A 26,441-nucleotide genomic window follows, 5' to 3' on the forward strand; every position below is an offset into this window, starting at 1 on the left:
TGGAACATAGAGTATAATGCCCCCCTTTGCTTGTGTTTTCAGGTTAATATACGACCATGGTTGTTTTGGTGTGGTTGTTCCTTTCAATAAAGTGATCGTGGTTATTCGATCCCTTTGTCATTCTCCCAGTGGCAGGGCAAAGGGTAGCAGTATTTTATATTAAAACATCACAATCCGCAAGATGTACAACGTGGAGGAGTTTGCATCAGTGGATTGGGCAGATTACACATTTCCCAGCATGCTTTGCTGTAGTCATTTTTGACTGTTTTATCCCTCTTTGCGGTGTTGTTTTGTACAGACAGGGTGTTATATTTGCCGTTTTAAGTAGTGTACAGTCACATTATTTTGACTTTTTGTCTGAATCCGGCAGCCTTATGGTTGTGTATTTTGTGCTGTATACAATATTGTTTCCACTTTTCAGAGACCCATAGGTGCACCACTAGCAATAATCCTTATTTTAAATAAAAACAATATCACAAGTAAGTTCACTACAGTACTACGCTATATATAGCAACATATACTTGAAAAATGAAAAACATTAAATTGTCATGAGTATGGTTCGGAAATTAAATTAATCTTTTTTTCACGGCATGTCAAAACCATGTTGCGTTCACGAATTACGTCACTGCTATTATTTATTATTACTGTACTGTTTAAACGCCGTTTTGAGTAATGCACAACCCTTAGCATCACCATAATCACAAAAAGAGAAAATATGAGATATTAAAAAATAATATTCACCTGCAGAGCTGGTTTGGACTAGTTTACGGTACTGTTGCTGGGCGGGTAGGAGAGCTCGGTAGTTACCATAGCATTTGAACGTAGCACAAGTCCGTGGCGGAGCACAAGCAGTAAAGCGGTACTGAGCTGACAGCATCGCCGCTCTCCTCCTTCTGGATACAAAGGTGCGGAAACGTTGTTATTTTCGCTACATTACAAACACTGTGCATATCATGGACTGACACTCACCAGCAATGCTCTTATATTTGGTTAGTTTGTGACGCGCATTGCTAAAGTTAGCTATCATGGCGTTAGCATTGTGGTTGTTCATGCTATCCGTCCCGGATGTGTTTCTTTTGCGCGTACGTTAGCATCGGCGAGCTAACGTTAGCTTGCCGGTTAGCACAAAACCATACCTCGCTTGTGATGCTAACTTTTTAAAGTTAAATCTTGTAACGCACAGCTTTTATTTAGATCGAGACGTATATTCACGTGTTTCTCTAATTTTATTGTTATTGTTTGGCTATTTGACAGCTCCGTCCCAGCGGGGTTATCATTATGGAGACGCCGGGGAGGATAGCAACTACACCGGATGCTTTGGACTTCACGGTGGAAAACGTAGAAAAGGTAAGAATATTTCAAGCTGTCAACAGTCAAAAGGCATTTAACACGGTGCATTTGATGGTATTTTATCATTGTGCAATTGGTGGTAAACTTTAACAATCCAGTGCCAATGCAACATCACTCAATCTGATGTGATATTTAATGGTTGAAGTGCTGTGTACCTAATATTTTGCTTCTGTCAAATGGATAGATACATGAACTAGACAATGAGTGATGCATTACAACTCATTACTACAGTTACCACAACAGTAATAAATATATTCTTGGACTAACAGTGATTTTAAGCTGTGCGGGTATCCCTGAATCCACCTATCCATTTTTTATGCCACTTATTCTCAATAGGGTCACGGGCGAGCTGGAGCCTATATCACAGCTCACTTCTGGGGGCGAGAGGCAGGGTACATGCCAGACTGGTCGCCAGTAAAATAGACAACCATTGGCACTAACATTCAACCTCATGGATAATTTAGGCTTTCCAATCGGCAAAGCCCACTCCACACAGGTGTTCCAAGGGAGATTCAAACTCAGATCTCGGACTGTGAGGCTGGCATGTTAACCACTAGGCCACGAGCACTGGCGGAGTTGCGTCGTGGCCACCATTGGCCACTCTCCGGCCACCCTCTAGACTTTTCAGGTATCAACTTATTGCCACTCCTATGTAAGTAATGGTCTTACTTTAGCCATCCCAATGAAAAATTCCTGGCTCCATTACTGGCCACAAGGTCTGTTATTATGATTTATAGTTGTATAGATCTAATATTTTGTTACATATTTAAATAAGGCAACTACATGATTAGTAACTCAGGGCGATGCATTACAGTCCATTACCACTGCAAAACACAACAATCATATAGAGTATATACTGTATGTAACTGTGCAGTTGTAACTCATATTCCATATTATATTTTCAATTGCTTTACTTTGGCATGGTGAAACATGAAATAAAGCGACATCGGTTTGTGCAGGGTGGAGGCCACCACTTTGTACCTGCATTTCTTGTCAGTACAAAACATTGATTTCCGTTGTTTTGTCTTGTATTGACCTGTGTGTTTGTGTATAGTGTTGTGCGATGTTGCTGATGAATGTCCCTGCTGGGTGGCCACAGACGCCACAGTGAAGGCGGGCATGAAAGGATGGGTGGGGGAGGCAATGAGGAGACTGGGGAAAGAGGAAGGTGTGTGTGTGTCTGTGCTTGTGGAAGAGCTAATGTGATGAGATGTGTTAGGAGTGGGGGTGAGGAAAAGGGAGGGGTGCAGGGTCGAATTATGTGACCAGAGGGAGGTGGGGGGAAGGGCGAGATGGGGCGGATGGCGATGGCAAAGGGATGATATGAGGCAGGTCTGAAGGAGAGGAACAACATGCCTGTGGGGAGATGTTGCTTTGATACTGCTGTGCTCTCTGGTGTAATAATAATAATGATAACAATAATTAATATATAATATATTAAGAGACACAGTGACAAAGTGTGAGCATCATTTCTGCTTCTTTTACACTCCTTTGAACCACGGTACATTATGTACCTGTGAGGTTGTTATTGTTTAGCTAATTAATAATGCAAGTACCTGATATGCAGCTGTATTAACCATCAACTACATTCAAGCTTCATAGTGAAGCATTGATTTGCTGCTCAGTGGTTTTATTTTCAGTGTCATACAAGCTAAGTATGAGCCTTTGACTGCATTTGCTTGAAGGATTAAGACAAAAACTAGCAATTAACTTAATTATTTTGCTTAATATTTTTATTAATGGGGTGGGAGAATCTCACTCTAAATGTTCTGAACTCCTGTTTCAATGCAAGTGTTGCAGTAGCCGACATCACAATCCCTGTCTTAAAGGAAATCTGCTCATTTTGGAGAATTTTGCATCCTCCACAATCCTTATTAGACATGAACACAGATGTTTTTCCATTTTCTGTGTGTTCTAAAGATAGATCTAAAGGTATCAAAACAGCAAAAAAGACAGCCATGAATTCACGTAATGTGAGATGGTTATTCCGCCTATAAAGCCTTCTTAAAAAAATATCCAAAAAGTACCATCAACGCCCCATTTACATATGCATGTTAACCAAGCTACAGCAACATTGTTGTTATTATTAACATTATTACACCAATCGAACTATGTTATTGACGTATTGACGCCTTTGATGCTGAGCTGATGATGTGTTTTTGAGTTTGGAAATGTTAATGCTCAGTGTGGGCGTTCCTTTCTATGCTGCTATGTGCCTAGGAAGGAAATTCCGCTAATGCTTAAAAAAATACTGTATCACATGGTATCATGAATGTACTTGTTATTACATGCTCACAGCATGTATATAAAACCATAAAACCTTGTTGGTGATGTTTTAATAGCAGTCTTGTAGGCAACATAGGTGTGTAATGACAGCTGTAATGAGCTGTCTGTTTTTATCTGCTTGTATATCTTTAGAACACATAGTAAAGACAAAGATGTGCGTTTGTGTCTCACATAAGAATTGTGGATGGGCAATTTTCCCCCAAAATCTCCAATAGGTTGGTGGATTGGTGATTGTTGTGTGCATGCCGGTGGAGATGATGGTTCCCGGTTCAGGCTTTAAGTAGAAACGCCTTTTGTTCCGTCTCTGGCTCATCAAACACAGTTCTTCATTGTCAAGTTGAGTGTGTTTATACAGCATCTCACCAATGTGAGCACAACCCTCACAGTTCAGCAACCATTTTATTGTCTCATGGGACAATAATATAGAAATAAAGCTTGGATATAATATAGAGTAGTCGGTGTACAGCTTTTGTTGTAGTATAGATTTACTATCCACTGAGAATGAGTCAACAGATATTGAAAGAAATTATTGAATATCAGTCGATAATTAATAGCACAATTATCAACCAGCAAAATTTGTTATTGTGACAGGCACAGTTGCCAGCTATTTACACAATAATGGCTGCATGTTGACTCCTCTTCAGTGGATGGGAAATCCATACTGTTATACGAGTGGTACCCTTACTACTCGAAAGTAAATGCATGTTTCATTGCCCTAGTATTGGCCCTTGAGAAGATACCCATGCCTGTTGGAAACTTGTATGGTTGTTCATACGCTGAGATATGATTGTTCTTGTCCTTAAATTGCCAGTTGGTGTCAAGCAAACACCCACTCTACATGTTTGTTTTTGTTCTCTTGTTATTCCTCATTCCTCTGCAAACGTTTCATTCTCATGTTAGCAACTACAGTAATATGTGAAGGAGTTTTGGCTGCCACTCACAACATCTTCAGAACTAAATGTTCAGATGCCGCTTGTTGTCTTGATATAGTTTTGTATTCCAGAATGCAGTAAACATTATGATACTCCCAGCATCTCTCACACATTGTTCCAGACACAGTTGTAATTTCCAGCTTGTCTCTGATTTAGTGGTTTCTTCTTGTGTGTTAGCTCAACCTTAACATAGTACAGTATAGATCAGCTTGGGCAAATCCATCCAATTCTGACTTGCATCACTCTTCTCCTCCTCCTCCTCCTCCTCCTCCTCCTCCTCCTCCTCCTCCTCCTCCTCCTCCTCCGGGAGGATGACGACCTCTCAGCAGGGTCTGCCAACAGAGCGTGCTTAGGTTGAAACCAGGTGGTGTAGGCAGGTTACCACCATCTACAGCTCCATTCAAAAAAAATGTCCGTTTCTTCCTTTTGTTGTTTTCAAACCAATTAATTGACGGCAACTGAGTGTATACCATGACTCACAGAAGAAGACAACCAGTGGTTCGCCGTGAGACTACAAAAGTGGCAAATTGCAAAAAAAATTTCCTACTGTTTTGTATCCTGTGCTTTGATTATTAAAAACTGGGAAGCGTAGACAGGAGGGGTGCAGTTTTGGTCGGGAGCGCAATCACACCATGAACTGCACTAATGAGCCGCCGCCACTGCTGCTTTCAGCACTAACAACGCAATTAGCAAAAAGATGGAAGTAGGGATGAGCTGACTTGCAAAAAAACATCTTAATGCACATGCTTGCAATAATGATTGCTAGAGCTCTTGCAAAGGGCTCATTTAGTTGTTGTTCATCTCCATCTGCCTATATCTTTATATATAGTACATCAGTAGGTAGTATTGTCGGGACCCTAGCAGAGGTGGGATGCTGCCTGTGTATAAGAAGTTCAACAGTGAGCACTCGTCCAACCCCGTTGTCTTTAAAGCAGTTGACACAACATAAATGCTATACTGTAATTACAGTATATTTACCATAAAGAGGATGACATGTTAATTGGAGAAAGCTATGTTATTTCTCAAATTTGAACCCATTATACAATCCTGATCAAAACGTCAAGACCAGTTGAAAAAATGCAAGAATTTACATCTTGCACGGTTGGACTTTAGGGAGCTTTCTAAGTAATGCTTCAAAATGCGAAAAGATGTTTGAGTGAGACAAGAAAATTCGAGTAAACAATTTACAATGGAGCTTTAAGTTGTTCAGGGGCATCCACGGCAGCTGGCTATGTGGAGATGTTGCAGGGTGTGTCCCTCATGACTGAAGGCACTCGTCTGTGTGGCTTGCGCTCATCTGACTTTTTCAACAGCACAACGCTGCAGTTCACAATGCCTGTCTGACAAAGGACTTCTTCCAGAGGAAAACACTTACTCTTATGGACCATCCTGTGTGTTCCACTGATGTAAATCCAGTGGAGATCATTTGGGGATGGATAGAAAGGGAAGCAAATTTTTAAACTTAAATAATGATCTGGAGTGCCTGAGAAAATGGAAAGGAAACAACAGTTTTCTTAGACCACATGCTCATTTGTGAAAGGAGACCTATTATGCAAATGTTTCGGCAGCTACACACGATAACCCGCACACAAAGCTTTGTTGTATAAATGTTGTAATAGTGGTATGTAAAAGCGACAGTAGCTCAGCTAGCATTAATACTGCTGATGAGTAGGTGACACTTACAATAGGGATGTTCTGTTGTGTATGTGTGTTCTGGGTTTTATGCTGCTGGTACCAACCCCGATCATCCATGAGATGATACCAATAATGATCACATACAGTAGGTGAAGTGTAAATGTTTTTAAATGAACTACTGGCAATAAAGGGGTCACAAAGGTTTTTTTATTTTACAAAATGAAAGCTACAGCTACAGCTACCCATTTTTGTAACATTTATTGTCATAGCTTATTTCATGCCAAACAAAGTGAATATAGCTTGTTTTGCCAGGACAGGAAAAAAACGCTCACACCGGTTCAAAATAAAATTTTATATTACAATTTCTCATGGGCACCATTATTGCATTGGTAAACTGTCAATGTTTTTATGTCATGGCTGGTTGATGTGTGTGGAGGATAAACAAGACTTTGTGCCAGTATTCCTTTGAAATGCCATCATTCATCTTTACTGTATTCTCTTGGCTCCCCCGCTGCTTGTTCTCCCTACACTCACTTGTTTAATACAACACTCAGTGCTGTTTTTTAGGTCAGTGCTTTTGCTATTTATTTATTTTTTAGTTTTTTTTTTGTGTGCGCATGTGTGTAAGATGCTCCTTTTATCACGGTCACCAATGGTCAGGTTTTTCCAATGGAAAAAATGTGAATAGACATTTGAGTAGATTGTATAATTAATTTGATTGACTTGTATTTTCTTGTCTTACCTTGCAGGCCCTTCACCAGTTGTACTATGATCCCAACATTGACAACAAGAATCTGGCCCAGAAGTGGCTTATGCAGGCCCAGGTCTCTCCTCAGGCTTGGCAATTCTGCTGGGCTCTGCTCAGCCCAGACAAGGTACATTGTAAACACACATAAAGATGCATATTGTCATGTTCTCTCCAGTAAAATTGTCATCTTCTCATCGTAGGTGCCGGAGATCCAGTATTTTGGCGCAAGCGCACTTCACACCAAGATCTCCCGCTACTGGTCGGACATTCCCAGCGATCAGTATGAGTCTCTGAAGAGCCAGTTGTTCTCTCAGATCGCCTGTTTTTCCGCGGGCTCCAAAATGGTGCTCACGCGGCTGTGCGTGGCCCTGGCCTCGCTGGCGCTCAACACAATGCCCGAGGCCTGGCCTGGCGCCGTGGCCGAGATGGTGCGGGTGTTCCAGGAAGAGGGGGGAGGGGTGGACGGGCGAGCACGGTGCCTGGCACTGCTGGAGCTGCTCACCGTTCTTCCCGAGGAGTTCCAGACCAGTCGCTTGCCACAGTACCGAAAGGGGCTGGTGCGTTTTATAAACACATTTCTACTGAATCTTTTTTCATTCTTTTTGATCCTAATCTACCGCCACTCTACTGTCTTCTTATCGAGCAATTTGTGGAGATATCGTAACTACAGTTTAATATGAAAGAGATGTCCCACATGAGCAAAGGTGTACTTTGCACCCTCAGTCACCAGCATAACAGTAACCACAGCATTTATTCTCCCATTAGGTTCGGGGCGCCCTCGGGCAGGAGTGGGGGTCGGTGTGTCCCCTACTGCAGCAACTTCTGCGAAGGACGGACAGCCCTGGAGCCGTGAAAGCTCGCGTGCTCCGCTGCCTGTCCTCCTGGGTGCTGCTGGACGTTCCCCTTAGTGAGAGCGAGGGCCTGGTGCAAGACTGCTTCAGCGCCCTGCCCGACCCCGAGCTCTTTGACACCGCCGTGGAGGCATTGGTTAACACCATTTCACAGCCTGACTCCCAAAGGTGTGTTCTGCGCATATGCGGGCCAGTGACGACAAGTCAAATAAGTCTTGGAGCGTGATATGTGTTTGAACTCCAACAAACGGGATGGGCACTGGTTGGGCATGTCAGCCAGGAGAGAAGAGAAGAGCATTTCTTGGGTGGCTGGCGTTGCTATGGTAACAGAGCCGAGGAGAGATGTCATCATGCCCGGTTGATTCAGACGCGGCATCCACTACCCCTCCCTCACAGGGACGAACAGGAGACGGACTGGGCGGGGGTGATGGGATGAAAAGCTGCTGAGGAGGGCAGGAGAAGGTGTGAGGTGGGGGAAAGATGTCGTCATGGATCTGGATGCTGACCCATCATTAACAGCAGATTCATGTTGAAGTTAGAGGTGTGTTTAGTCCCACACCTTTTAAACAAAAGCTTGTGTCACACTTACATTACATTGTGAGCCACATTGTTTTTCATGTGGCTGCCAAATTACCTCCAAAACCAAACGTGCCCTAATGTCCTTTGTTTTTTTTTTATAGCTTATTTTCCTTCCATCCATTTCTGCCCCCCCCCCCCCTCCCCCCCCCCTTCCAGTATGGCACGCCATCCTCTCTGCCTCTGGTTCTCTCCCTCTGTTTAAATGCATTACAATCAACTCATTTGGGGGCATACTATTGGTCCAGTCGCATCCTGTTGCCAGGCAACCCATTTCCCCTGTCTCAGAGTGTTGAGGTAATTGCAGGGGGGGTCAGACATGGGCAGGGTGGTGGAGAAAGCGACAGGGTGGGGCTGGCAGGATATAAAGGAGGTATCAGGAAGTGTAAGACAGTAGGATGGCAAGGAGTTATGAAGGAAGGTATTGGAAAATCCTCTATTTTCTTGACAAAAGCTGAGAGGACATGACCTGCATGTGCACAGCACTTGTTAAAAAATGAATGACTTTTCTAAGTGCATCTCAGACATACACACACACTCACTCATGCACACAAAGTCACTCACTCAGAGTTAAGTGCAGTCAGACCGTGCACTGCTGCTCCTGAGACAGGTAGACGCTTATGAAATGGAGTTGATATGCTTTACATCTTAATAGGGTGGAGCTCTTTCTCAAGAAGGCTAATGGGGTGGAGAAGACTTCATAATGTCTCACCACAGATCTGCCTCTATTGGAAATAAAAGAAATTGGATTAACAAAATCCTGATAAGACCATACAGTGAAATGGAATAGAAGGATTATGGGTCTTCTACCGTTGTTGCCATTCTTGATTTTGTATATAATGTCAATGCAAAGCTCTGGCATACCTTCATATTTTACCTCAAATGGATAGCACAGTCATAAAGCATTGATGTTAGCCAAAGATCCTCTATATGATCATTCTGCTGTTTGTAATCCCTATGTGACACCACTCTTCTGTTATTAAGGATATAAATGCTGCTCAAAGATTCTTTATATATGAGGGTTCTGGTGCAAAAATGTTTGTTGTCGTTTTTTTTTTTTTACTTGTGGGGTTTCCGCTGTAGTTGTAATTAAAGATGTACATTTAGCAGCCTAGTCCCCAAAAATATCACACCACCTTACTAGTCATTATTAAATATGAATCATCCTGCAACCACGCCCCCTATTGACATTCACAGAAGGAAGAAGCGCTGCCTTCAAGCCACAATACTCCCCCAGAGGACTCACTCACTTAGACACACACTGTATGGTTCACGCTTTTTTGCTTTCCATCACATGTACAGTATATAGTCTGGGCTGTGACATTTGCACGCACGCATACACACACAAATGCTCTTGATCTTTAAATGCCATGTCAGCATATGATATCATAAAGGATGATATTGTGTTATGATGTGCCTTAATGTGTATTAGTGGACAGTCTGCATGTGTTTTAGTACATGGAGAGGAGTTCTAGAAGGTTGAGGCAGCAGGAAGACGAGTGACGGCTAACTGGCAGCATGATTGCTCCGAGTCGAAGGATCTTTGAATAGATTTTTCCGGTTGCTGGTGGACGTGTGGGCTTTTAAGAGTGGGTGGGTTAGAACTGAGGCGGCATTCCCCTGTGGAGATAAACGGCTTCTTTTGAGGAGGCACTACAAATACACTATAGAGTACCGAGAAACTCATTCTTAATCTATTGTTTCATCATTTTAATAATCTAGTACATTTCAAGACAATTCAGTTCATTCCATGCTGCCAATATTGGGTGACCGCTAACACCAAGCGCCTTTTTTTCTTTAGCTTTTCTCTTTACATTTTTCCCCATTTTTGGTTGTTTTTTTGTGTTGTTGTTGTTTAAATTTCTAACTGCAATGCAAATGGTTTCTGGACACACTTTGGACACCACCGGCTGACACCAGAATATCTGAGAAAGATGACGGTAAAAATACAAATATGGGGTTGGAGTTAACTTCGCTCGTGTGAGCTTTTGTTGAAATTATTTCAAGATGAACTATCAAGAGAGCACAAAAAATCCCCACAAATTCCCCCATCAACCAAATGGACTCTGCAGAAGCCAATTTATTCCATGTTATAGTGTGCATGTTATTGTGTCTCAGTATTGGTGTCTTTTCTTGTGTTGCGAATAGATACGTGAACACTTTGCTGAAGCTGGTTCCTCGAGTGCTGGCTCTTCAGGATCAGCTCCGAGAGGCCGTCCAGAACGGAGACATGGAGACGTGCCATGGGATCTGCCGTATTGCCGTCACCCTGGGAGAGAACCACTCCAGGTACCAAATACTGTACAGGACTTATTGTACTACTCTTGGGCTCGAACTGAAATAAAAGTCACATTGCACTGTTTCAGCACTGCACATTTTTTCTGTTATACATAGGTTATTTCCATGGCCCTTCTGCCCCTTACTCGTCTTTTTTGTAGGACTCTTCTGGAGCAGGTGGACCACTGGCAGAGCTTCCTGGCTCTAGTCAACATGATCATGTTTTGCACTGGCATCCCTGGCCACTATCCAGTCAATGAGACCACCAGCTCCCTCACACTCACCTTCTGGTATACACTACAAGTAAGGGAGTTTCATAATAACAATCTCTGATTTTAACATTATAATGAAAAGATTGTTTTTCAATACCCTTTCTCAGGATGAAATCATATCATTTGAGTCTGACAAGCAAGCGGTGTACCTCCAAGTCTACAGGCCAGTGTATTTCCAGCTGGTGGACGTCCTGCTCCACAAAGCACAGTTCCCCTCAGACCAAGAGTATGCGTCTTGGTCCTCGGATGAGAAAGAGCAGTTCCGCATCTACAGGTTGGCACTTCAAGGGCACATGTTCTTCTTGAAAAGACTCTCTAGGCTGCAACTAAAATAGACTTCTCGTCTCTCCTAAAGGGTGGATATCTCAGACACGCTAATGTACGTGTACGAGATGCTGGGTGCCGAGCTGCTGAGTAATCTGTATGACAAACTGGGACGGCTGTTGACTAACACAGAGCAGCCCGCATCGTGGCAGGTGGGTGGAACGTGTACGCACTGAAGGCTAAAGGGGACACGTTGCACAGATGACGGCTCTCAATGTGTCATGGTAGATTTGATAAACAAGTACTCTGTAAGGTCATTTTCACACTGCATTGATTGTGACAAGTCCAACACACTTCAAACCTATCAAACCTATGTAGGATTAAAATTACATATATTCTTCATAAACTTACAATAAGTCTTAGAGTTCCCACAACCGTGTGTTTTGAAATGTGTTAACCAAAATCTACCCCAGATAAAAATGTAGATGGTTTCAAAAGTATTTTTAGTAGGCCCTACTGGGAAGACGCCATCTCACGTGTCTGTAGCTTTAAACTTTAAAGGGGACCTATTGTGCTTTTTCCACTTTTCTGACCTATAAATGTAGTTACAATGTTGTATTCTCATGTTAAAGGATGCCAAAGTTTCAAATAATGAGGTTTGTGCATTTGGAAGTGAGTCCTGAAAGTTTGGGATGGCTCAAAACGCTAGGTTTCAAAAAGCGTGGTATAACCGCCCCTTTGTGACATCACAGAGGAGCGGACTTCCTTATATGGGTGTGGCTGTAAGACAGATAATCTCCCTGCCCTCCCCCAAGCTCTGCTGCCCATTCAGGCAGAAGTTATTGTATTTGGTGATCCAGCAAGAGAAAAATATTTTCATATATCAACAGCATTTCACACCGGACTGTTTTTGTGAATATGAACATTAAATATGCGGCAGAAGCGGCACACTCTTGCCGGGAAAGGTGCATTAATACATTTTTGTAATACACGCTGTGCGACCACGCTGCACGCATGTCCGGCTTCGATCCCTGGGGCAGGCGACGTTGCCACACGTCTGGCTTTTCCTGAGCTCCATCGCACCAGCGGTGCTACGTTACCACGTTCATGCAAGCGTCTCCAGCCAGTAGATCATGAGCTGAAGAAGTTGTATGACACCCCCATAAGCAGTGAAGTTCGTCAACAGTGACTCACTTCCCACTTGTCCTGAGCCGAGTTCTGGTCACATTTCGGTGCTGAGGAAAGTAGTTCCAGCTAGTTGCTGTGGACAATAAAGTAAAGAGTTTGGATTCTCAAAACAATCTGCGTTCAAAAGCATAATACATTTGCATCAAAAAATGCCTACTAGAAAAAATCAGACATCACAAATCACGTGGCGTTCACAGAAGTGCTATTGTGCACTTTATCCACTTTTTATATGCACTGTATGCACTTTCATATGCACTGTAGGTCTGCACTAGATGTCATATCACATACAACAATGTAACATGAAGGAGTGGGACAGGAGGACACAAACGTCAGCAACACGAGCATAGCTACAGTAGTATAACAAAGTTTGGGCACTTCTTCTTTCTCTTTCGGCTTTTCCCTTCAGGGGTCACCTCCAGACATCATTATTGTGGAGATTTTTTAAAATACATACTTACAGTAGTGTAAGATTTTAGTTGTAAAAATGGCCTCTTACTAGCCTGGGATAGCCATAGCCATAGCCATGACAGTGTATAGGTGGGGCATACACCTGATCAGTGAGGGAGGATTGGCAGCTCCCTCACAAGTAGCTTTCCTCAGTAAAGAGATTGTTGTATACACAGGGCAGGATCATCTATTAGGGGCAAGTCAAAGGCGGAGCTGTTAAATTCACATTTGACGGAATCCTTCTGTTCTTCCAGCACACAGAAGCGTTGCTGTATGGGTTCCAGTCCATAGCAGAGACGATAGACGTCAATTACTCTGACGTCATTCCGGGCCTCATAGGAATCATCCCCAGAATCAACATCAACAACGTTCAGCTAGCGGACACCGTGATGTTCACTATAGGTGAGACAATTACATTGTGCCACCATTGTGTTTTGCGACAGAAAACAACACTCACTCACTACTGCAATTCCTCCCACCAGGTGCTCTGGCTGAATGGTTGGCGGACCACCCGGTGATGCTCAGCAGCGTTCTGCCCCTTGTGCTGCAAGCTCTCGGCAACCCAGACCTTTCTATTTCCTCTGTGTCAACGCTGAAAAAGATCTGCAGGGAATGCAAATGTGACCTTCCACCTTACGCCACCAACATAGTCGCTGTGTCTCAGGTAGATGTGGCTAGATGTGTACTGTGCTTCATCGAGAAAGTTCATTGTGCTTTCTGGTCATGCAAAATATTTTTTATATATGTATATATATATATATTACAGGAGGTTCTCATAAAGCAGATCCACAAGGTAAGTTGATGTCTTTCCTTCTTTTTAATGTTTCTGCAAAACCTATTTTAAAATTATTGTTTGGTCATACCCTGTTCATCTGGTCAGTATTTCAATGTTTTCTCTTTTAAATGTCGCCCTATTCCTCCTTCATAGTGTTTCAATGATAAAGGTGCTTCACACATTAAAACCTAATTAACCACTAGAAACACTTAAAAAGTAACAAAACGCTCCGATTACTTCATCTAACCTCTGGCATCTATTCTTCTTCTCTTTTCTGCTTCTTCTTATGGAATATGTGTTGCAAATAAGCCAAGGGAAAAGCAAACTACATTTAGTTATTAGGTTCACCCCAATGCCATTCTGGTTGTGTACCATAAAAAAAAAAAAAAAAATTAAAAAAAAATTGGTATGGTTTTGTCCATATACAAACAGATGTTTATTTACTAGATGTAACCTTTGTGATTGTCTCCTGCAATAGACGAGTCAGTGCATGTGGCTGATGCAGGCACTTGGCTTCCTGCTTTCTGCACTGCCTGTGGAGGACATCCTGAGGAATCTTCACTCCCTCATCACCCCTTACATCCAGCAACTGGAGAAATTAGCAGAGGAGACGGTGCGTGTAGAAACACACAAACACATGCACACATTAATGCCAGAGCAAGCACATTTAGATCTGTGTGATGTCACTGCAGTGGAACATTGTCTTCACGGGGGCCAGATTGCATTTGACCTTGCGCTATGGGCTAGTGACTCAAAAGGACACACGTTGCATCAAAATGTGTTCAGTAAATAAAAGAAAAAGTGCCAATACACTCAAACTTATCCGCTATGTGCAGCCATGCAAAAAGCCATTTCGTTGCTATGTTTAATATAAGGTCTGACACAGCTTGTATTTGCAGACCTGTGTGGCACAATTTAAATGTACACTTTCTCTTTGTAGTTGCTTCAGGGTGATGCAAGATGTCAGCCAAGATGAAGCTTTCCCTTCATCAGTGTGTGTCTTGTGTTCCCAGCCTACACACACACACACACATGCATGCGCGCAGTGCCTCATCTATCCAATGCCTTCCAGCCTCCCTCGTTGTTTTCTTGTCTTACATTTGCTTTATCAGCATTACATCAGATGATGAAGTGTGATCAGATGCTTCTATAGCTGGACAAATGGGCTCCTTGTGGTGCAGACCTTCAACCTACCTTGTCATGTTGATTTTAATTGGAATTTTATATAGCATCATTGTAGACATCCATAGACCCATTATTGTGGTAATGGTAAGCTTCCTTGGGGTAGACTGATAGCCATAGCTGCCAGTTTGCGCCAACAGCCTTTTCAACCACCACCACAGATTCATACCATTAATACAGCGGTGTGGGCAGTATGTTGCGGTCAGCAAACGGACCAAGCACAATAATCGACTGGAGTCTGTTGGGATTTGGGGGATTCGTTATGTTTATGTCACCATGGAAACAGCATTGATTAAACACTGCATTTGGAACCCATATTACCTGGATGGAGCATGGCTCAATGTATGTATGGATGTACTTTATTCATACAAGCTTAAAAGGCTTAATGGTCATGAGTAGATCGGTTTACAGTGTTCACTACTTGATTGCTGCTGTGCTGACATTTGGTCGATTTAGTACATTAATGAAGGTAAAGCCAGTGGGGAAGCGAAAGTAATCAAATTCGCAGTGACTGTCACAAAGCAAAGTTAATTTCTAAGAGGTTGAGGTCTACTGTTGATTTATTCAAGTGGTCGGCACACACTACAAGTAATTGGTGATCGCCATCTATTCTTGTGAAGGCCACGATATATGTAATAATTTCTAATGCGATTTTGTTTGTCTTTTTTGTTGTAATTTCAGCCTAATCCATCCAATAAGTTAGCTATCATCCACATCTTGGGGCTCCTTTCCAACTTGTTCACCACACTGGACATCAGCAAGCAGGATGATCAATCAGCAGATGGCCTAGCTGTTCCTGTCAAAACAGCCCCTCCTCCACCTGGACCCAACCCAGTCAGTAGCCACCATAATTAGGATTATGAATAATAGTAACTTGAATGCTAGACTCATAGTGCTGATAGGCATGTGTAAAGCTGCTGGAGTCCTTTTGTTCATTTCTGTCTCTTTCCCCAAGGTTGTGGTGGTTTTGCAGCAAGTGTTTGCCCTCATACAGAATGTCCTCAGCAAGTGGCTGAATGACTCACAGGTTGTCGAGGTGCGCCATTAAAGGCCATATCCTATCAGGCTGCTTTTTCATTCTCCCCCAGATATTCTTCCATGATATTGGGAGAGACAAGATCAGTTAAATTGATTTCACGTTGGTCCTCTCAGGCTGTGTGTGCCATCTTCGAGAAGTCAGTGAAGACACTGCTGCACGATTTCGCGCCCATGGTTTCACAGCTCAGCGAGATGCTTGGACAGATGTATAGTACGATTCCTCAAGCCTCCGCCCTCGACCTCACAAGACAGGTGCAGAAAAACACAAGTGCAGTATTATATTTAGAAAATTATGCTCTCGATAGGCTCAATTGAGGGTATTTATTTGGTTAGAAATGCCAAAATAACTGTAATCGTAGTAGTGTGTCATCTAAATATACTGCATTTCTACAGTCAGGGCGTTATTTTTATTCGTCACATTGTTAATGTAATTCTTTGTTGTGGACAAAAGAAAATATGTTGAACTCGAGGCAGAAAAATGGGTTGTCATGGCAACTGTCTTAATCACATGTAGTTGTGTGAAATGAAGTCATTAAATCCAAATTGAAAGTCAAATACAGTATTTCTCATATCGTCTCATGTTCTTGGTCTCTGTCTCTATGCGTTTCAGATGGTGCATATTTTTGCTAGCCAGACGGACCACTTCCCACCCATCAAGTCTCTGTTTGAGCTCGTTACCTCGGTAACGTTGTCCATCTTCCAGCAAGGTAGGGAGGGGCGGGGTAATACTGAGTGGGATTGTAATACTGCAAAATACACCTCACTTCTATGACTGTATTGCATTTCATCTCACATGCTCCAAAAATAGCACATTTGCCTAAAGCTTAGTGAAACATTTGTTGCAAATTACATCCTGCATATTTAATGTCATTGGATTTATGGAGACCTATTTCTTACTGTGACTCCACAGTGGGACAGATATGTTAATATATTTGTTTGCTTGGAAATTGCAAAACTTTTCAGTGAGTTCACTGCACTCTGCCCTCATTGTTGACCGTCAAATGTTTTGCCGTCATTAAGGGTAGTCTCAATTTACTTGTTTATGTTTTGTTTTTTTGTTTTGCAATAGATGCAACATTTGTTTTATTCTACCTAGTCTATGTAGACGTGATGAAATCCACATTCACTAGCTACATCTGCACAATATCAAAGGAGTGAATATAAAAAGGTTATGCTCACTTTTTTAATTGAGTTCACCGAGGTCAAATTGCCATTTGGAAAATTGTCGCAATTCAGTGCTTCTGTCCTTATTTGCTGGGGTGGGGCATATTATAACGTATTCATATACATTATTGCTGACAGCTGTATCCTACTGAGCAGGCAGGACACGTATAGTTTTTGTCACTACTTCCGTATTGCATTCAGAAGTTTAATTTACTGTGTTGTGTTTGGCGTCTGTATCATCACTGCTACACTTGTGAATAAGGGTGTCACAAGATCTCGCAAGATTAAAACATGACAAGATTTCTCATTCAGAAAATTACTCTCTCGTGGGTGCTAGGACTGGTCTGATAATCAATAAATTAATCACAATAAATTCAAATTACCTTGATTATTTTGCCAGCCTCAATATAATGCATGGGTATGAGTGTCCTTGTTTTCTGCCTCCAAACTGGAAGGAAGAGGGTTCACTCTCAACACATTGGCGCATTTGTTCCGTAGAACAACGGCATGAATGGAATGAGCCTTGTTATCAGTCACACATTCTCTTTATCTCGATGGGTGGAGGCAGAGCCGGTAGCATACACACAGAATGCAGAAGAGTTTTGCCTTGTCAGGAGCAATGCAAGGTAGTAACATAGTAATTAGTAACATAAAAATTAGTAGATTGTCATATATTTTTATTGTACTTTTTTTACAAGTAATGTTAAAATTTTCTCTCGTGTGATTTTCAAAGACCCAACTCATGTATCTCGTGAACTGGCATCACACATTAAAGCCAAAGAAAAACACACTTGTTCAGTCAATCCTGTCAATCAGGGGTGCCCAAAGTGCGGCCACGCTGCTCTTTTGTTACTGGCATTTAGTGTACAGTATTCCCGGACTCTTGTTAGTGCTTTTTTTTTCCTACAGCATATGAACGCGTATTGTGCTCTGCTTCCTGATTGGTTAAGGGAAAACCCATGCACTGTGTCCCACGTATAGACATATATGGGAAAATACGATGACAGGGCCAATATGTTTTAACAAAGATACAAAAACTCTACAGTAGAGCAGAAAGGCGCCAGGATGACAAAGAGGCAGGTCAGAGAAATGAAATACGAATGAGTTACTTAATAATTTATCATTTTTTGTTCAACCTCTAGGTTAATTTATTAAATTTTTTGAATTAGTCCCTCTCAGTTCTGGCCATTTTTGATATTTTGATGATTTTTACTGATTTTTCAAGATAAATTTGATGTTATTGGATACCACTGCTTTACAAGTTCACCCATCCGGATTTTTCAGGGAAGCTGTGGGATTTCACGCATGAGTCTAGATTTTCCAGAAATTGTCCGTAATAATTTGGAGTGTCCGAACAGCATCATTATATCTGTAAAGGCAGAACTTGTATCTTATTGTGCAGGTATACCTAATGTTGTGGCAAGTTCATGTGTTATTTCAGAATGGGTCGCATTTTTGAAAGTTTTTGGTATGGCACCCACATGCCAAAAGGGCATTAATGAGATGGAGTTGTTTTTATCAACAAGCTCTGTCTGTCCTGTTCGCTTCCCTTTACGTTGCCTCTTTTTTCCACCCCTCCCCTCCTCTTTGCCCTGCCTCCCTGCTTTTCAATAAGACAGTATGAGTCCAGGTTCCACCAGCTTATTCAGATGGCTGGCACGGAGCGTAGCAGGCTGCATGAATGTGGCTGCAGCCAGGGATGTTGAAGGACTACTAGAGCAGAGTGCTTCATGGCAGCCCTCTGAATAAGCCCTGTATTCTCTCTAGCAGTGTGTGTGTGTGTGTGTGTGGATGAAGGGCTAGAAGGTGGGGGATTGGGGTGCAGGGAACCTGTTTGGAGTGTGGGAACAGCTAAAGCTGGGCGCTCACTACTGACATTTGTCCTTCCAACATCATTTCAATCAATGTCAGGAATCTTCGAATGGATTCTCAAGTTGACTGTGTGTTTAATCATCCATCTTTTTGTTTTGCAATTGGTCTCATTGTTTAAAAAAAAAAAGTCTTGTGGTCTGTGTCCAGCAGCATAAGGGAGGTAACGCTATATGAACCTTTCCTGACCTTTTGGATTTCATACTGAGGGTTCATCTTTGAAGCAAAGGGGCCCGTCTCTGAATGTACCCCTGACACTGACCTCTTCCCCCTGAAACGGTCTCATTTGTGGTGGAGGGTTTTTGGGGGGTCGGGGGGAAGCAGGTAGGGCTGTTCATTCCGTGTCGGCGCCCCTTTCCTCCAAAGTGTAACAGTAACAGAGGTGCCTCCTGGGTTCCCACCCCAAACCCACTTTTCTTTCTTAGGTTTGTTCTGTTTCTCTCGTTACTTATTTCTTTGTTCTCGACCAAACAGACCCATGTCTCTGTCTTCTGCCTATTGTTTTTTGTTTTCTTTTTGTCCCTCCAAGAGTCTGCCAACGCTTCACACGACCCCTCTCCGAAATGCCACCCCCACCTCCTCACTTTGTTCCTTACTCACATGTGAATTATTTTTGAAATGAACTATTTTTGAGTTTTTTTATTTCCACATGACTGTTGAATCTGTTCCGTTGCTGTTTGTGTATTATTCTTATTCTCTTTTGATTTCTTAAGTTTCATCTTTATTATATTTTAGGACCCAGGGATCATCCTGATATTGTTGATTCATTTATGCAACTCCAAGCTCAGGTGTGTTTTTGGTTACTTATTTCACTCACTTTGGGTTTCTCTCTTTTCCTCTTTTCTCTCTTTCTCACCTCTCGCTGTCCTCTTTTCCTTCGCTGCCTCTTTCTTTCTCGTCTAACGGACCACAAAATGTCCCATCATGACAGGAGAGGCTTTGGAATGAATTGTGAGGGGAAACGCTCAGAATTCTAACAGTCACCTCGCCACATAAACACTAGAAATTGTGTAATAGTGGTGCATCAAATGGTATATCCTGCATTTATCCACAATTGCCTTTTACACAGAACCCAGTGAAGCAGGATACAGTAGTAATTCCAAGACACCCAACAAATAAAACAAGCGCATCAGCGACTGACTGCACCTATTTTTTTAAACAATGGAATATGCCTCACACCCTTATTGAATGAATTCAAATTGTAACCTGTACAGTGGTACTCACCACAAATGAATAATAATGGAGAAGTGTTGGAATCAGAGTCACAGGCTTGCCTTTAGCCTGGTCATCAGGCTGCTGATGGAGGCTCCTGTGGTGCAGCCTCCATATTCCTTGCCACTGGGTCGTCCTGGCTAGCAGTCTGAGATAATGCCGATATTCTTCCAATGTACAGTCATTCCTTGTTTATCGTGGTTAATTGGTTCCAGACCCAACCACAATAAGCGCATTTTCACAAAGTGGGATTCAATATTACTAAACTGAATATTTTTGTAGTTAGAGAATATGTAACCTGTTTATGATATTCTAAATACATGTTTTCACATTATTAGACCACGGCAGACATGAAATAGTAAAACTTCCACTTTACACACGGAACTTACACCATGGCATGTCAGCTCAGCTCTGCTGGCACAGTAGCCACTCTCCATGCAGTGTGAAAGCTAATGTAATCTAACATCATGTCTCCTAACATTACTGACACCCATTGACCAGAAAACTACATATAACTTGTCTTTCAAAAATTTTTTGACTAATAGGCCATGGTCAACCACAAAACAGTGATCATTTATTAATAATTTCTTTGGAAAAACAGCAATATTGTGGAGAAGCAATATTCGAACCGCTATATAGTGAAGAACAACACACTGTAATCCACTTAAAATTATGTACTGTATTAACCTGTGTTCACCTCACTGCAATTTTTGACCTTGCAAAATAATGAGTAGGCGGGTTGTCCCACATAATTTTTTTAAAAATAATAAAAATCTAATAATCTGTAAGGTAGTGAATGCTGAATTCCGAATCTGCTGGAGAGACGTAGTTGTTTGCATTTGCACAAAGCGGAGGAACATGCCCAAATCAGCGGGACACACTTAGTGTTTGGTGTCTGTAAAAATGAACAAATGGCCAAAAAGTTAGTTTGTTAAACTTCATGCCCCAGTCTCGTCATTCTAGTATTTCCTTCCACAGAGGCTCCTGATATGCCTCTGGTACTATCTCCAGTGGCACCAAAAATGCTGTGTTGCTGCTCTTTTTAAATGGCATCCACAGTACAGGACACAATCTTTCCACTGATGTCAGAGGTCTGCACTCTACTGAGTGCTTTTCTATTATGTTGTCAGTGTGGACCTATTGTTGCCATATGATACTATGGAGCCTGGACAGAGATCCTTAATTGTAGGGACACATGTTGACGAGCCTGGCCACATCAAAAACAATTAAATGCATTTCATTCTTCTTTTTTTATTTGTCATCTTATTGTGATATTGTTGCCATACTGTAAAGAGCAGTCTGGACACAGATGCGTTCGCTAATGCTGCCGTTTCTGGTTCTATGGTTGTCATCATAACTCTCACTTTTGCCATAGCTGGTACTCTTCTGTGATAGCATCTTCATGAGCAAATTACGATTGCGTCCTTGCTCTTTTAGACGCTCTCTCAGCTGACGTCTCGGGTTAATGTGGGATACTGTTGCTTTAAATTGTAAAATGCCATTATTGATCTTATGCATGACATGGTAACCTACTTTTATTTTTAAATTAAATTGTCCAGTAAAAATGCACCCACACGTTTGATTTATTAGAGAAGCTGCCATGCCATCATCACATCTTCATCATAACAGATCATGGTGGTTGTAAGGTGACTGCTTAGTCTCTGAGCTGAGAAGTCCTTCTGAAGTCATTCCAGCCCGCAGCCAATCAGAGCCCAAACGCATTAATATTCAACTAATATTAATCACTTCAGACAAATTGGCTGACGTCTTGTCTGTTTTTATATATATTTTTTTGTCTTCATCTTTGGTTTTCTATCTTGGGATAGATCTGACCCGTCATTTCTCTTCCTCTCCCTGTTCCTCTCTCCTCTCCTTTCCTCCATCTTGACTGAGTTTCTTATTATGAGATGAGTTGTATTTCTCTTTATCTGCACATGTTGATTACCTGCACACTTTTGTTGCATATTCAGTCCAGTCAACCAAAAACACAGAAACATAGTGTTTGAAATGGCAAAAGGCCAATACCACCATTGCCTTTAGTTTGAGTTAAGTTTCCAATGATTTCAGACTTTGATTTTGTTGCAATTTATTTGTCGTACCCGCTGAGTTCTGCACTGGAGGATCTCTCTTATGAGTTTGTATAGTCCAATGCTGTAGCCTGGTAGGCAGATCTGCTGCCCTCATGCCCCATGTTGCTGTCAGATCTGACTACCAGGCTGTAGTTTTAAAAGCACTACTCTGAAGGAGCTCATCACACTGATGGAAACAACAAAGCCACATAATGCCTTTGTCTGCCTCTTAGGCCCTCAAACGGAAACCTGATTTGTACTTGTCTGAAAGTCTTGACGTGAAAGCGGTGTTCCACTGTGGTAAGTTTGCACCTGAAAAGCCACGTTTCCACCAAGCCATGCATTTCAGTTCAGCTGGCGTTTTTTTAACTGCTTAAATAGAGAGACAACATAGCAGAGCAACACATTGTATCCCGCCAAGGAATTGTGAGAATGCCACATGGTAAACAACAACAATGGAGGACATCCAGCGTTTCGTGTAGATATCTACACGTGTACTGTTTTCTTCCACATATGCTGGTGCATCATAATAAATATGAATATCTTTTGAAGATGCCATTTATTTCAGGATTTCAATTTAAAAAGGTAAATTTCACTACGCACAGTGAAATATTTCAGGTATGTATTTCTTAGCAATGATGATTTTAGCTTGGAGCTAATAAATATCACAAATTCATTCATTCATTTTCTACCGCTTATCTTCACGAGGGTCGTGGGGGTGCTGGAGCCTATCCCAGCTGTCTTTGGGCGAGAGGCGGGGTACACCCTGGACGAGTCGCCAGCCAATCACAGGGCACATATAGACAAACAACCATTCACACTCACATTCATACCTATGGATATGGACCTATTTGGATTCGCCAATTAACCTAGCATGTTTTTGGAATGTGGGAGGAAACCGGAGTTTTACCGAACTGAATTGTACGACTTGGTGGACAATGGCTACTATTCACACAAAAACATCTGCACATTAAATCAGGATTTAGGCCTTTGAGGTCAAATTATGGGCAACACCACTGTCGCAATATTGCTGCCCTTATGTCTATATTTCTTCCCCACCTGCAGGAGTCCTATCGCTGAAATTTCCGGAGGCTCCGACCGTAAAGTCGACGTGTCTGTTCTTTGTGAGTGCACACTTTGCAAGCGTGTGCATGCATAGAAATGAATCATGTTGCTGATTGTGCGCCTGTGCTTCAGACTGAACTGCTGCCACACTGCTCAGATGTGCCTCCGGTTGCAAGGGTGGTGCAGGAGGAAGGCAAGCTGTTGATCCAGGCCCTGCTGGAGGTGAGTAACCTGACACACGGCAATCACAAGGTCCTTTCAGCTTCCCCTATATCAAATTCATGTCCCTTTTTTATGGTAACACATCCTCATGTTTTTGTTTTTTTTTAATTTTTTAAGGGTATTGGGGGTGGGGCTTCCCGGAGCTTGATGGACCAGTTTGCAGAGGTGCTTTTCAGTCTGAACAAGCACTGCTTCTCCCTGCTCACCGTGTGGCTGAAGGTGGCGCTACAGCCGCCAGGCTTCCCGTCATCGCGGGTCACATCGGAACAGAAGGACAACTTCTCACAACACATACTCAGGTAGCACCCAGGGTGCCCTTAACTGTTTCAAGGGCCCTGCAACGTTTGGTTATGGTCATGTTCCTCTGACACTGGTTCACTTCCAAGCTAACTACCGTATTGTGAAATCCTATTAACACTAAATATCCATCCATTGATTTTGTATACCGCTTATCCTCACGAGGATCGTGAGCATGCTGGAGCCTCTTCGGGCGAGAGGCGGGGTACACCCTGGACTGGTCGCCAGCCAATCACAGGGCACATATAGACCAACAACCATTCACACTCACATTCATACCTATGGACAATTTGGAGTCACCAATTAACCTAACATGTTTTTGGAATGTTGGAGGAAACCAGAGTACCCGGAGAAAACCCACGCATACCCGGGAGAACATGCAAACTCCACACAGAGATGCCCGAGCGTGGACTAGAACCTTAGTTAACTCTAAATAGTTACCAGAATTATAAGACATATTTCTGAGTGTTGGCACATTGCCTAAGGAAGAATTACCTTTTCTTAAAAATTTAATAATACAGTGTGATTCATGATATCTGGCACATATTTTGTTTTCCTCTGTCAAGCAGAGAACGAGTGAACAAGAGGAGGGTGAAGGACATTGTAAAGGAGTTCACACTGCTGTGCAGGGGCTTGCACGGTACAGAATACGCTGCCGAGTACTGACAAGTGGGCACATGGACCTTCATTGAAGCCGTGACCTCCAACCTCAGCACTCAAACAGCTGGATGCCACGATAACACAAACCCAAACAAGGAGATCACGATTGTAACAACTGCCCGACCACTGCAGAACAAGACAAGACAGAACAACTCTTTCCAGTTGGGCTCCACCGAAGGATGAATGGCTCAACATGAACACTCTTGTGGCTTTAGGGAGGTTGCACCTGGACGCATGCTGCCTCACGTCTCTTCTCTATCTGTGCCCGTTCTGCCTTCTCTAGATCTTCCTGTGGCTCCTTGGTTGTTTGCTGGTGACTAGCATCCGTATGACATGATAGTGGTATCGTACGTAGCTACTAGATGTTCTTAATCAGGATGAAACATGCAATATATATAAATAAATATATATATATATATATATATATATACGTACGCGCATATAGAGGGACGAAGGTGCTGCTGCTACTAGGAAGAAAGCAGTGGGCGGCGAGAGAACTGTGCAAGAAAAACACTATCATAATATTTACTTGTGGATAACCTGCTTTTGCCAAATGATTCAAAGGTTTTGTGAATTTTGTTCCTCTTTTGTTGCATATGAGGAGCGTAGCTGCACTAAAGACAAAGTAAGCGGTCTGCAAGAATAGAAGGAAGTGAAGGGAATTCAGTGACGGTCACCAGTCACTATTATTGTGCAAAAATAATCCAGTTGTGCATATTATTAGTCATGTTGCTGCATATGTGTGTGTTCATACCTGTGTGAATGGAACATTTGCGTGTGCACAGATGTATCTTTTGCCTGACTCATTCAGTGCACTTATATCGGACCTACCATACATGAACATAATCTCCTCCTATCCTTTACTCAAAAGATGGTTCTTCAAGCCCGCTTCTCACATCTCAGCATCAGGCTGTCATGAACCAGACGTTTCATACTTATCCTAAGTTGTCATCGGGATGTCTTTCACACAGAGATCCTGCCAAAAAGCAGCATCCGAGACACAGTACAGCATTGTGAAAATACCCTCACACACAGGCAGCATCTGTCCTCTGTTTTTCCACCCTTTCCTGTGTTGCTGTTCTGTATAAACGTCACAGATGCAGAATATGGGTAACAAGGCCACCCAGCATTTTTCTGGCTTTTGTGGTAGTATCAGAGGCGAGAATCCTGACTGTATAGGTGAACACAAAAAAGGCATAAACTCAGGAGATGCAATTGTCCCATGCTTTTGAATTGAAGGTAATGGTTGCAATTTGCACACCTGATTACCTGAGTACAGGATGCTGCGTCACTGCCAAAGTGCACAGTGAATGCACTCTTAACATGCTGCGTAAAAGGCACAAGTGAATAAATGTCTGCTGTTTGGATGCTGTTGTACAGCATCACTGTGTGAAAAAGGCTTCCGTTACTGCCTCTAAAACCAGAAAATTTCCAGGGTGCCGTTCAAATGCCGGCTTTTAGAGGCAGTTTGAAATCATGACGTGATGATTGGTGCCGGGTGACATCCATGACTCTCAGCATCCAAATATACAATTTTATTTTGTCTTCTCTAATCCTGCTGTCTTATCCGAGGTGCCTGCAGAAATGTAGCATGTGTGTGTTAGTCGGGGGACATTTTGGGAACATTTTATCCTCCGAAATATTTGGACTAGACAAAAAAAATTGAACTGTGACAGACTCGATGCTTGTACTCAAGTTTGTACTCAAGAGTGGGCGGGAGGTTTAAAATGTACATTGTTTTTTGTACCTTGGCTTTAATTTATTAAATATATCTTAAGACTGCAGTTTGTGATTGTCTTTACCCTGCCAGGTAATGTTTTAAATATTTATATTATCAGTCTCTAATGTGGCAGGATTGCTGGGCTGAGGGGGCTATGCCATTTGCAATGAGCCATTGCTGCTAAGGTTCTCAAGGATGCAGCATTGTCCGGTTGAAAGACCCATCCAATGAAGCACAGACTGGGGCCCTCAGTCCAGCGGGATGCCTGCTGCAACATAGCCATTGACACCACTGAAAAAATAGGCCAACAAATGCATTAGAAACAAACATGAAATGATGTAT

The 26,441-nt window shown here is 42.4% G+C and overlaps 1 protein-coding gene across 3 annotated transcripts; it reads left to right on the forward strand.

Annotated features, from left to right (window-relative positions):
- Window positions 1–726: 726 nt before the first annotated feature.
- LOC131129769 (importin-13) lies at window positions 727–26,161 on the forward strand. Of its 3 annotated transcripts, none has more exons than XM_058073618.2 (23): window positions 731–905; window positions 1,255–1,347; window positions 6,953–7,078; window positions 7,152–7,508; window positions 7,717–7,970; window positions 10,527–10,667; window positions 10,817–10,958; window positions 11,035–11,201; window positions 11,283–11,403; window positions 13,081–13,228; window positions 13,309–13,490; window positions 13,593–13,619; window positions 14,080–14,214; window positions 15,465–15,617; window positions 15,739–15,819; window positions 15,936–16,073; window positions 16,432–16,528; window positions 19,590–19,642; window positions 22,369–22,435; window positions 23,201–23,259; window positions 23,333–23,422; window positions 23,540–23,721; window positions 24,286–26,161. In XM_058073618.2, exons 2-23 carry the CDS (start codon window positions 1,279–1,281, stop codon window positions 24,383–24,385), a joined length of 2,889 nt encoding a protein of 962 aa, XP_057929601.2. In that variant the 5' UTR covers window positions 731–905; window positions 1,255–1,278; the 3' UTR covers window positions 24,386–26,161. The 3 variants fall into 3 exon arrangements, 2 of the variants coding, with proteins under 2 accessions (XP_057929601.2, XP_078646257.1); XM_078790131.1 differs by having other exon boundaries at window positions 735–905; window positions 24,289–26,161; XR_013627288.1 differs by lacking the exons at window positions 19,590–19,642; window positions 23,540–23,721; window positions 24,286–26,161 and having other exon boundaries at window positions 727–905; window positions 23,333–23,421.
- The last annotated feature ends 280 nt before the right edge of the window (window positions 26,162–26,441 follow it).

The sequence above is a fragment of the Doryrhamphus excisus genome, linkage group LG4, assembly GCF_037039965.1.
Source record: "Doryrhamphus excisus strain RoL-2023G ecotype Guam linkage group LG4, RoL_Dexc_Guam_v1.1, whole genome shotgun sequence".
Classification (NCBI taxonomy): Eukaryota; Metazoa; Chordata; class Actinopteri; order Syngnathiformes; family Syngnathidae; genus Doryrhamphus; species Doryrhamphus excisus.